At 42.7% G+C, this 12,555-nt stretch overlaps 1 protein-coding gene across 1 annotated transcript in view; it reads left to right on the top strand.

Annotated features, from left to right (window-relative positions):
• Positions 1–235: 235 nt before the first annotated feature.
• The window catches only part of piwil2 (piwi-like RNA-mediated gene silencing 2), a gene marked incomplete at both ends in the record, with an annotated part of 39,786 nt that continues 27,466 nt past the window's right edge, over positions 236–12,555 (top strand). The window contains 8 exons of the mRNA XM_084438910.1: positions 236–583; positions 947–1,048; positions 2,324–2,523; positions 2,692–2,802; positions 2,922–3,039; positions 10,160–10,284; positions 10,630–10,710; positions 10,807–10,920. Of these exons, the coding sequence (XP_084295036.1) occupies positions 236–583; positions 947–1,048; positions 2,324–2,523; positions 2,692–2,802; positions 2,922–3,039; positions 10,160–10,284; positions 10,630–10,710; positions 10,807–10,920 (1,199 nt within the window). The remainder of the gene's footprint in view (positions 584–946; positions 1,049–2,323; positions 2,524–2,691; positions 2,803–2,921; positions 3,040–10,159; positions 10,285–10,629; positions 10,711–10,806; positions 10,921–12,555) is intronic.

Consider the following 12,555-nt stretch of genomic DNA (forward strand, 5'->3'; position numbering starts at 1 on the left):
TGAGCAGTTTGGAGTGGAATAGTATTGTTACATGGAGAATATCCTACACCATTTAATTCTCAATCATGGAGCGGGACCATGGTTAACTTGATTAGTTACTGTGTTTACCCTGCTTTGTCAAAATGGCTGCTGTGAAAAGGGCCTAATGGCCTATCTAGCTTGCCTTTAAAAACTACTAATTTAACAACGCCATTCATTTGCATTCCACAGACATTGCATATAAGAATTTTCTGTTATGGATCCAAACAAGCCTCGATTCCCAGGCCTTACCGGTATGACCGGCTTGCCTGGGCTGCTGGCACGGGGGCGTGCACTGCTGCCAGACGAACCAGCAGTAGGACGAGGTCGAGGCCTGCTGTTTGAGTCAGAGAGACCTGGAGTAGGACGAGCCAGAGGCCTGCTGTTCCAGTCAGAGAGACCTGGAGTAGGACGAGCCAGGGGTCTCACCGCCCCTGGTGATGTGCCAAAAATGCAGTACGGGAGGGGAGCTTCTTTGCTTGCTAGTGAGCACCCCCCTGGCTTAGCCACACCGCTGCCTGAGGAAATGCCAGGTCTGCAGGCTGAAGAGCAGGAACGCAAACAGGTGAGTGGGAGCATCATCCATTCGTTTACTAATTTCTCAATGCTCTTGATGGGGTGGCTGTGGCCTAGGAGGCGGTAGAGCGGGTCATCCAATGAACGCAGCAGGGTTTGGTGATTCGAATCCCGGCTCCTCCTGTCCACATGTCGAGGTGTCCTTGGGCAAGACACTGAACCCCAAATTGCTCCCAGTGAACAAACTAGCACCTTGCATGGCAGCTTGCCGCCACTGGTCTATAAATGCGTGTGTGAATGGGTGAATGAGAGGCCATTGTAAAGCACTTTTTATCCGTTAAGGTAGAAAGACGCTATATAGGTGCAGTCCATTTACCATTCACACTACATTGTATTTGTATGGAATTGACAGGTGGAAATGCCAACCCAAGGCCAAGGATCAACTCTGGTGTCCATGTTCAGAGGCCTGGGCATAGAGCCCCTGAAGACGTCATGGGGCAGGGGAACACCACAAGTAGGCAAGTATTTGAAAGTTGTGAAGTGGTCACTTTGATTTTCACTCAGAGTGAAAGTTCAAAGAAATACTGGTGAATGATCTGGATTTGGCTAATACTGCACACTGGATAAACAAAGAAAATGTAGTGTTGTACATTTTTGATGCACCAAATTGGCCCGGGAGTCGTAATGCAATTGATTTGCCAGTACAACTTAGATACTTATATTTATACTTGTTAGAATATACATATCTACATTCTGTAAATTTATTTTAAATATACATATTGCAATATATTCTATAGATAGATATATACCTAGCATATACTTATATATATATATATATATATATATATACTTTCCAATTCCTTTTGTGTGTGTGTGTGTGTATATATATATATATATATATAGCTATACATTAACTTATCTTTTTACCTTTCTACATTTCTTAGTGTGTGTACTATCTACAAGCTAACAGAAACACATTTCACTGCTCGTTGTACATGTGACAAACAAACTTGACTCCTGAGTATCCCATCAAAATTTAAAGACGGAATCAAATAGTTATTGACTATAATTCAAGGAAGTGGTGGCTTTGCTTGGAGCACTATGCTCCAAGACCGTAAGATGTAACCTGCACTGAATCCCAGTGGTCTTGTTCCTGTGGGGTGTCTGTACAGGACGAGGTGCAGGTGACCTTGGAGCAGAGTTCAAACCACAGACGGCCCCTGAGACTGTTGTCCCAGGCCCGGTGGGCAATGTGCCACCTGAAGAGATGATGAGAGGCAGCAGGTAGGAACTCACTGAGACCTAGGAGATGGGACGCTCAGATTCTGCTTCAGGTCAAAGCAGGCCAGCTGCTCTGGTTCACGGAGGCCTGTCAGTAATGCAGATCAGTGCATGGCTCATGAAGAGAACTCCCATGTATCCCTTGCATAATTTGTTGCCCATGAGGAGCTTCGTTATAATCTCATGATCTCAGGCCAGAGGGGCATCAAATCATACTTTCATTATTTCTATTTCATTTCTATTTCATTTTCATGAAATGTCTTAGGCCTTGCAGTATCTCTAAAACATTAATAGTATTACCTTCTGGGAAACATAAGCAAATTAATTGATTGCTACTCCACATATTCATAGATTATAATTATCTGCATGTTGTCATCCAGTAAGAGATGCATTGGTAAAAATTGAACCAAACCAAACTATTCCTACAGCTAGTTAAAGGATTTGAAGACTTGACGCACTGTATAATGTGTCTGCATGTAGCTTCCTTGGCCGTGGTGTACCATCTCAGATGGTGGGCATTGGAAGAGCAGCAGTGCCACCGATGGGTGCAGGGAGAGGACCCACTGTGCCGTCTGCTCTACCCCCCGGCCCCATCCTGCCTCCCATCTCTCCTGCCACATCTGTAGCCCCTCCATCCACTCTTAAAGAAGCCTCACAGCTTCCTGGTAGCCCACCAACCAAGGGAGAATTAAAGATGGAGGCAACTCGGTAAGTAACATTTCACAATGTATTTCACTACAGAGAAAAGCATTCTTATAAATATGACCTATATTGCGATCAGTATTGCAAAAGAAGGCTTACAAATACAATAAAACACTCCTCAGTTGTTCGCTAACATGATGGAATGTGAACTGTTTTTGTATTCTATCGTTGAAGCGAGCCTCTGCTGAAGGCTGGCACAAAAGGAACTCCATTACCTGTAGGGTCCAACTATATCACTATTGGATGCAGGAATGAGGCAGTCTATCAATACCATGTCACTTTCACGTAAGTATTACTAAATTGATTTTTTTATAAAATTTGTACACAACTGTCAACCACGTTTCACTGTAATATTTCATTATAATATGTGTCTAGAAATGCCGTTACCTATCACTTAATTTCAGTCCTAACGTGGAGTCAATGGGGATGCGTTTTGGCATGATGAAAGACCATCGCTCAACCACTGGGGAGGTCGTAGCTTTTGATGGCTCCATCCTCTACCTTCCTGTGCGGTTGGATGAGGTGGGTACCATTTACTCTTTGATATGTTTTGACTGACTAGACGAGATGCAAATGTCAAAAGCCTGACGTGTTTTCTGCTTTTGTGGGTTAAAGTGCTTCTAATTGTCATGAGAGGAGAATTGTGTAAACCCATTTGCATCGTTAACTGGGCAGTAGCTACATTAGTCTCGCGATACATTCGGGATCTCCGCCTTCCAAACGTTTGGGGTTTTCCATGTTGAATAGAATGTAGAGGTCGACCGATTAATAATTTTTGCCAATTAAGCGGCACCTATAGGACCTTTGTAAAAATATTGTTATTGGCTGAACTGGGCTCCGATAGTGGCCGATGGCTGTGCAGCCTCCGCCCATTGTAAATAGACCATATTCAAACGATGTAGACCTAATCCACCAAATCACACTTAATAATGTTCCATTACATTTTTTATATACTTTTTCTATATAAAAAAGAAGCTAGATTAAATTAATTAACAAGGATCTGGACTGCAGCCAGCCAGCAACTGGCAAAAAGAAGGCTACTTCATTTTAACTTTATTGAAGAAAAAAATAAAAGGGGGATTTAAAAAAAATTCCTGGATAGAGCTTATTCTTGGGTGTGAGGAAAACATTCTTAGAGATTCTTCTCAGCGAAACAATCATTCATAGAGGAAATGAATAATGAAGGAAATTTGACAGATATGTAGGCGGGTATCCCCCTCTTTCTCTATCCCTCTCACTCTATCCCTCTCTCTCGCTCTCACTATCCCTCTATCTCTCAGATATGAGTTTTCATTACTCTTTGCTTTTTATTCTACTTTGAGTTTCATGATCCAGATGTAATTATTTAGGTATTTAATTTATTTGACAGTGGTAATTTTTTTATTTTACCTCCACGACAGCGCAGGGTGAGAGGTTATGTTTTCGGTGGCATGCGTGCGTGTTTGTGTGCACGTTGGTAAGCAGAATTATGCAAAAACCACTGGACTGAATTTTCACAACACTTGGTGGAGGGGTGTAGCATGGTCCAACTTAGAACCCATAAAATTTTGGAGCGGATCTTAAGCACAGGTCGGGCCACTCAAACACAGCCAACCATTCACCTCCATTCATTTTTTGAACCAGGATTACACAGGAAGCTTTTCTCGCTCTTTCTCACGCCAGACGATGGATCCCATGCTGCCTTTTTTCGGAATCAATTAGCCAAACCACTGCCAGCCGTCTTCCCTCGGGCGAGAGTAGTGATGAGTCGGTCATGAACGATACGGCATAGCCGGCTCTCATTTTCAGGAAAGTGTAAGGACTGAGGGCTGCTCAGTTGGTTACTCTAGACCAGGGGTCTCAAACTCAAATTGGCTTGGGGCCACTGCTGGTATTGTTAACTCATAGGAGGGACATTTCAATGTCAACTTCAACTACTACTAACTATAAGAAAGTGCAATATTTCGGAATGTCATTTTTCATTTCCATAACTAGACTCACAACTCAGTTTCTAAATGTGGCAAGACTATTCCATAACTAACATTTTCATTATACTAATTCAAACCGGTTTCCATTCATTTTAATATATTTTAACAGTTAGTGCTGCAAATCTTTTTTCCTTACTTTTATTTTATCTTTAATAGCCTAAATTTGTACTCAATTCTGTTTCAGCTGCAAGATGCATCACTACTGTAAGCCTACCCTGGACCTGTAGCTACTGGCATTTATTAAAGTTCAAGACAGACACTTGAATACATTTGTAGGCTACTACTCTATTTCTTGCTAGACACTTATGTTGAAAGACATTAGCCCTTTAAGCTGTGTGGCTCGTTTTTTCCTCTCTCCCTATGACACTGTTCTCCATGTTTAGTAATGAATAGCTCTTGACATTCCTTTAGAACGGCGACTTTGTTATTGCATATCAGGCAGGTAGCATTTCCATTGAACTCCACAAAAAATACTGCAATGTCCATATTTCTTGAAACATGTCTGTGTTCCTAACGTTAGTTAACCATGAAAACAGCCTCGGTGGCTAGCTGCATTCCGTTCATAGTTCATAGTCGCGTGCGGATTGATTGCACCTGTGACTATGCAGCATTCACCTCGTGCGCGCACAATAACAGAATTTCGCCCCACGTTTGAGAGACTTGAATTTTGCATTGTAGGCCTGCCTGCCGGCGCCGTTTACAAGAAATTATTTTACGGGCCGGATTACATTACATTTCTGACATCATGTTGCGGGCCGGATGGAGTGGTGTGGCAGACCGCAAATGGCCCGCAGTTTGAGACCCCTGCTCTAGACGGTGGCAGAGGATTTCCAAAAGCAAAAGCGCCCATTCGGTAATATTTCGGATTTAAACCCAATGCTAATAGCTGGGGAACCTCATAACATCAATGAGTCAATCTGTAAACTCTGGAGCTCGTCATGCTGTTGGCTTTTGGCGTTTTTCTTCTTTTGTTGCTCTGCGTTGTGTATTTTTTTGTAAGCCTTGATGAGAGTTGCAGCACCATCTAATTATGAACCACGATGTTAATAGCCTTCTTGTTGTGATAGTCATTGATGAAATCACCCAACACGGGATTGAAGGCGGTGACAGATGATAGATTTATTGTACAAAGATACAATCACATGGAACACTGGGATGTTTCCCTCGTCTCTCTCTCTCCCTGCTTCTCTGCTGGCTGCGGCTGTGGCGCGAAGTCAAGGCCTTAGACTTCCCTCCCCGCATGGTGTTATCAGCGGGCCTGCCTGCTGGGAGTAGCGAATCTGTCCGTCCGAGTTGCCTACCGTTTCCAAATCAAAGTCTCAAGGTTTGGTTGAGATGTTAAATAGTGCTCTCTCGGCCCACCCCCCACGCCTAAGCCTGCCCGTTTAGGTGAAGCTAGATTGGTGGAGGAGTGACCATACAGATGTGTCGCCTGTCACCCTAACATGATATCTTAATCACCATTGGTTGTCAGTCTAGGTTGTCTGTTTATAGTGTCCCATAGAGATGTGTCATTAATACCCCAGAGGAGAAGCCCCCCCTGTGGCCTAAGTGTGACCTCTTGACACCCACTACCCTGAACGGCCACAGCAGCATCAGCTGTCTCCTTCTATCCCTTCCACTGCACATTCCAGACTGTTTACATGAGCACAAAAACACACAAACAAGCATTACATTGACTTTAAGACTCTGTGGACTTTTACCTATATTCTTCAATGCCGTAACGTGAACACCGTTGCTCTGTGCTGCGAGGCTGTGACCCACTCTGCTGCGTGCGGACAGAGTGAAGGAGAGGATCAGTAGCCTGGCTCCCGCCCCTGAATCTGAATGGCAATTCAATCTGAGTGTCAGACTAGTGGAGCAGAGCACACACTTTCAGCTTATAATTGTAGCATCCCAAGATTATTTTACAAAGTAGAGATTTTTTTTAATTTAATGAATAAAATAATTAAATAAAATATATGTTTTGAAATGTTGTGGTGACCAGGAAAATGTGAACTTTGTTTTGAAATGTCAGAGTTTGTTGAATGCACCTTTTACGTTTGATCTTGAGTTCTACAAGTATCTGTGTGTGCCCGCCACCAGTTCCCCTTTCGGAAAGGGTATTTGGTACCAGTGGGAATATAGTTACATGCCACCGAGCATCTCTCAAACCAGACATCGTTGATAAGCTTGTGTTTTTGGCAAGGAACCTAGTCTGAACAAAATGGTACAAAAATGGTCACTTTAATTTAGTTAGTGTTGTTTTCAAATGTCATCTTGGTGACATCATGCACAGAGACGTGCACTTATTGGGCCTTTTTCAATACCCAAGTACGCCCAAGTTCGGACTTGCGTCCTTGCTAGTCCGGACTTGGGAAGTTCGCATCAGAGTATGAACTTCCAAGGATGGGATGACGCAAGTTGTCATTCAGCAATTGGAACAGCAGTGTCCTTGTTGACGTCACCTTCTCAGCTTGTTTTGTGGATTTTGAAAAGCGTTTTAAACTGTTTTTAAGTAAATATCTTTAAGTTTTCATTGCTTTTCATGTGGATAATTACCACAATTGAAACCAATTATGTAGCCATTTTATCCAAATAACGTCTGTTTTTACTAGTTTAGATGGATAGATTATTTAGATAGGCATTTACCTAACAACCGTTACGGGGCAAACCTCAGGCAACAATGACATCGCAGGGAATCCTCCGTAGTAGGCTAGACCTCCCATTATAGCCTATAATAATTCACCACTAATAATAAAACAAAATCTAAGAAACAAAACCTTTTCCTTGTCACTTTAAAAATATGAGCTTGTTAAAATATGAATAAAAATAATAGCCTGTGTCAGAGGTGTTTTGTCTGTCTGCGTGTGTTTGTCGTTGTTAGGTCGTTACAAGTCTCAAGTCCATACGAGTCTGCTCGATAAAATGGGCGGAGCAAGAACACATCCTGGCATTTGATGCAGACTTGGGACTTGCGTACTTTGGAATTGGAACAGTACTTGGGCTCCGACTGATGACGTTTCACAAGGACGCAAGTACGGACAAGTACGCATATTGGAAAAGGGCCATTGTTTTGACATGTTGTGGTGACCAGGAAAATTTGAACTTTGTTTTCTCAGCGTTTGTTGAATGCACTTTTTACATTTGATCTTGAGCTCTATAGAGCTAGGCTACAGTATGTGGCATTATTTATTTTCATTTAAAGGTATAATATGTTATATGTGGATAAAAATAAACATTTTTTCAAAAATAATACATCCATAGGGCTTTGCGAAGGATGCAGAGTAAAAGTATTGCTTTTCCATAAAAAATGATATTTTGTCTGAAATTATTACCTTATGAAATTTTGACGGCACGACAATGACACTGTTGATATCCTACCGGCCAATAGTATTAGTGTTGGTACTGCGCGCTGGGTTGCCAGGTACTATTCTAGCTTCACCACTGTGAGATTAGCAGTAGCCAGCAAACGTTATACTTCCATGAATTAGCAGCGTTATAGATGTTGGTTAGCATCAAGTGTGTGCACGGCTATAAAACGGCAGATTTTCCGTCCACTTCTGCTCACTCTTTTCAGCTAAACGTTTGTTAAATGGTCGAGTTTTGTCGTCCTGCTTCTCCGCCTGAGCCCCGGCAAACCGTGCGATACGAATCTCAAAAGCTCAGTGACCGAAGGAGCAAAAGTCGGATAAATATCGGGCCAGCCTTTGCTCGTTGGACGGAGTTTATGGAGTTTCATGGGATAAAGTCACATGGTGACATGGCTACTTCTCTACTAGACCGGTAAGCTAGCTAACTAGCTATCGTTATCTTTCTTGGAATCTGCATAGCCAGACCTAACATTATCTCCACACTACAGCATCTAACGTAACTTATTACATGGCACTCTGAAATACTTGATTGTGATTACTGATTAGTGTAACGTAATGTTCCTCTCTGAGTGAATATCTTATCACAGTATGACTGAAACGGTGCATTCTCTGGCATTTTGGCAACCAATACGTTGTGTTGTTGCAGTTCTTATCTTTAGACACTAGATGGGGGGAAATAATCCACATACTACATATTATACCTTTAACAGCTACTGAAAAGTCTGTGCAGTGCAATAGCTTAATAAATAACCATTAATTTTACTTGGTTTTGATTTCTCCCTTTTTTCATGAAAGTTTAAAATTAGCATGTGAATGCAGTATGAACAAGAATAATGCAGACATGTTACAGGGACTAGAATAATCATACTGGTGTGATTGTATGCATCAAAGGGTTAATTCAAGGCTTAGGCAAAATATTGAGATATATATTGTGTATGTGACATAACCTAAAAATATCAAGATATTTTTGGGCCATATTGCCCAGCCTTAGGGTGTAGCATGGGCCAACTTACAACCCTTTAAATTTGTGAGCGGATCCGAATCACGGGTTGGGTCCACGGGCCGCCAAAACACAGACGAACTGGCGAACTGGCCATTCGTCTCCATTCATGTTTTGGACGATGATTATGCAAAAACTACCAAACCGATTTTCATTAAACTCGGTGGAGGGGTGCATCATGGGCCATCTTAAAACCCCTTAAATTTTTGAGCAGATCCGAGTCACGGGCCAACGGGATAAATTAATGAAAACAAAAATTTGAACGAAGCCAGCTCCCTGTTTGGGGGTGATAGAGACAGGGTTTGGACTGGGGTGTGCTGGGGGAGAGCCCGGAGTGCACCGCACTGCCTCCCACCGGCTGTGAACTGAGGCAGGTGCCACAGAGCTGGCCAAATACAGCCACCCATTCACCTCCAGTCAATTTTACATCCGCCCCAGCGAATCACAGGGTGGTCCACAAGCTGCCCAAACACGGCCCGGACGGCCATTCACCTCCATTCATTTTTTGGACTGTTGTGTGTCTTGAGTAAGGCATGTGATTTTACCCCAACACAGCTCATAATTGTAAGTCGCTTTAGATGAATCAATCAATCAATCAAAGCTTTATTTGTATAGCGCATTTCATACCCAGAGGCAACACAATGCGCTTTACAGAGAACAAGGGAGGTGGGCAGATGTCCCACCCCTACATATTCCAGAGGGAAGCAAAAAAACAGTATCACCCGGGGGCCAGATAAGTGAGCTGTAAAAAAAATTCTTCCCTGACCCTTCTCAACAAGGCGATCGAGCAAGTTCCTGGAGTATGTTTGTCTACCGGCTAAGAACATTTATAAAGCAATAAATAACATTAAATTACATTTTCAGAGTAAGAGAGGCTAATAACATCATAGGAGAGACATGGCAAACACTGGTGTATGTCTGTGTGTGCGTGAATGTGCCTGGGTCCAGATAGAGGCAGGTGTCAGGGGTAGGGTAGGGGTAGGAAAAGGATACGGACCCGGGTTAGGGTGAGGGGAAGGGGATCTGAGCCCAGGACTGGTGTATGTCTGTGTGTGTGTGAGTGTGCCTGGGTCCAGGTAGAGGCAGGGGTCAGGGGTAGGGTGGGGGTAGGAAAAGGATACAGACCCGGGTTAGGGTGAGGGGGAGGGGATCCGAGCCCAGGACTGGTGTATGTCTGTGTGTGTGAGCGTGAGTGTAGTGAATCGTCTGCTAAATGACTAAAATGTAAATTCAGTAATATTTCCATTCAACTAGATTCATAATTTGAACATCGGCAGAAGCCCTGCACTCATGGTGAAATTTTGCATTTGTTCCCTTCACAGGTGGTACACCTGAAGAGTGAGAGGCGGACCGACAACCAGGAGATTGACATCAAGGTCCAGATGACCAAGATCCTGCCACCTAACTCAGACCTCTGCATCCCCTTCTATAATGTAGTGCTGAGGAGGTACAGATAAATGTACAAATACTGCTGCATGATTCACTTATTGGTCAATGCCTGACCACACCCACAGTTAAAGAACTTCAGCTGACCTTTTGTTTGAGAAATAAGAGAACTCCTCAGTTCTTTTCTCTGCAGGAGAGCAGGCTTGAGAGCAACAATGTCTTGAATTGGCTAATCTCTGCTCTCCACAAGGAATCATGCATTATGTCTGCTTAGTAGATTCAAGCAAAGACTAACAATCCTTATCCTCAAATGTATAATCTTTAAAAAAAGAAAAAGAAAAAAAGGTGAAGTCTGTTGCAAATATTCGAACGCCGGTACATTTTTCCCCTTCCCATGTGTGTCAAGGGTAATGAAGATCTTGGGACTGAAGCTAGTGGGCCACAATCATTATGATCCGAAAAGCGCAGTCATTCTAGGAAAACATCGGTAAGTGCTTGATTTGATTTGACCACTGTAGTATTCCTCAGACTTGGCAGCTCACTAAAGCTTCTGGTCTTCGTCTCTGCTCTCTATACCTTGCAGGCTGCAGGTGTGGCCAGGATACTACACATGCATCAAGCGCACAGACGGAGGCCTGTACCTGTCTGTGGATGTGTCCCACAAAGTGCTGCGAAACGACTCTGTCCTTGATGTCATGTGAGTGCAGTGCTGCACCCATACTGGCCTTGCCAGATACAGGAATATTGACTCTGACGTACCTCTCTTACAAGATTCTGCACTGTAAATCATAAGTATGACAGAACTTATCTCTGGAATGATATTTATTGAAGCAAAGCCTTTTTTGGCTACAGTATATCATCTATGCACAAATGACACATCACCACAGTTCAAATGTAAGATGTTCATGCAAATTTAAACGAACTATATCTGTACCCCATCACACAGATTGTAGTGTCATTCACCGTTATTTTCATCAATAATTAAACATGCAGGCAACGTGCTCATGCAGATATGGAAACACACACATAAATATATATGTGTGTTTACATATCTGTATGAGCAGATTCTGTGAGTGATGATACCTGCATGTTTAATTATGGATGAACATCATCAGTGAATGACACTTTACAATCTATGTGATCTGGTACAGGCATAGTTCTTGTTATATATATATATATATATATATATCAATCAATCAATCAAAGCTTTATTTGTATAGCGCATTTCATACCCAGAGGTAACACAATGCGCTTTACAGAGTGCGCTTTACACAATGCGCTTTACAATGCGCTTTACTATATATATATTAGGGCTGTCAAATTATTATTTTTTTAATTAATTGCATGATCTGTAATTAATTAAACGTGATTAATCACACAATTTTTTTGCTGGCAAAAGCCTCCAAGTGAAGATATTTCAATTCAAAGAAATTACATTATTGTGGCTTTGAGATTGTGATTACTGACTGACGTCCAGTGATCCCAGGTCAGAGCAACATATTCGGCCCGCGCCAGTAATTCCATTCTTGTCGTCTTTTCCATGTCATATAGCCTAGCTGGTGGATTTTTGTAACTACAGTGCCTCTTGAAGGTGGCTTGTAAGTTGGATCAGAGAAAGTAATTTGACACGCCTCCATTAAGCCCTTGCCCCCTACCATTGAAATTGGTCTGTAGTCCACAGCAATCCACTTTGCGATGGAGTTTTGTCAATTTTTCAGAGGTAGACTTGCTCATTGGAGCCTGCTCTCAGTGAATAGGGACTTTAAGCAACGACCGCTACAACGGGCCGCTACGGTGACCGGAAATGGATCAGTGCTCGATAGATAAACCTGCCTGCCGTAGCAGCTGATTCTACGACGGCAAAACCCCGTTTCGTGTAGTGGCTACAACGTCTCGGAGACGCTTCGCCGTAGGGACCGGTCGGCTGTTTGCTTAACGATTTTGACCTCTACGGCGATAGCGTCATAGCAGATCTATTTCCGGCCACCGTAGCAGTCCTGAAAACCGTCGTTGCTTAAAGTCCCTAATGTGGGTGGGCAAAGCCCGCTGTTGACAAGTGTTAACATGTTTAGCATTGAAATGATGTTAGGCCAACTTGCACACGGCCACGCTCTTATTAACTCTCCCATCTGGAGTTTATTTTTTTTAAAGTAAATTTTCCGTTTAAAAGGCAAAGCAAAGTCTGATTATCCGCCTCCTCGAGTTTGTTTGAAGGCAGTGATGCTTTTGCCTGACATGACGTAGCCTACGGGGTCATTCAGGTCCAATTTAAGTTTGTCGCTTCAATCAAATCCCCAAAATTATATATATATATATATATATATATATATAT

This window comes from Borostomias antarcticus (genome assembly GCF_949987555.1).
Source record: "Borostomias antarcticus genome assembly, chromosome: 5".
In the NCBI taxonomy this organism is placed as follows: domain Eukaryota; kingdom Metazoa; phylum Chordata; class Actinopteri; order Stomiiformes; family Stomiidae; genus Borostomias; species Borostomias antarcticus.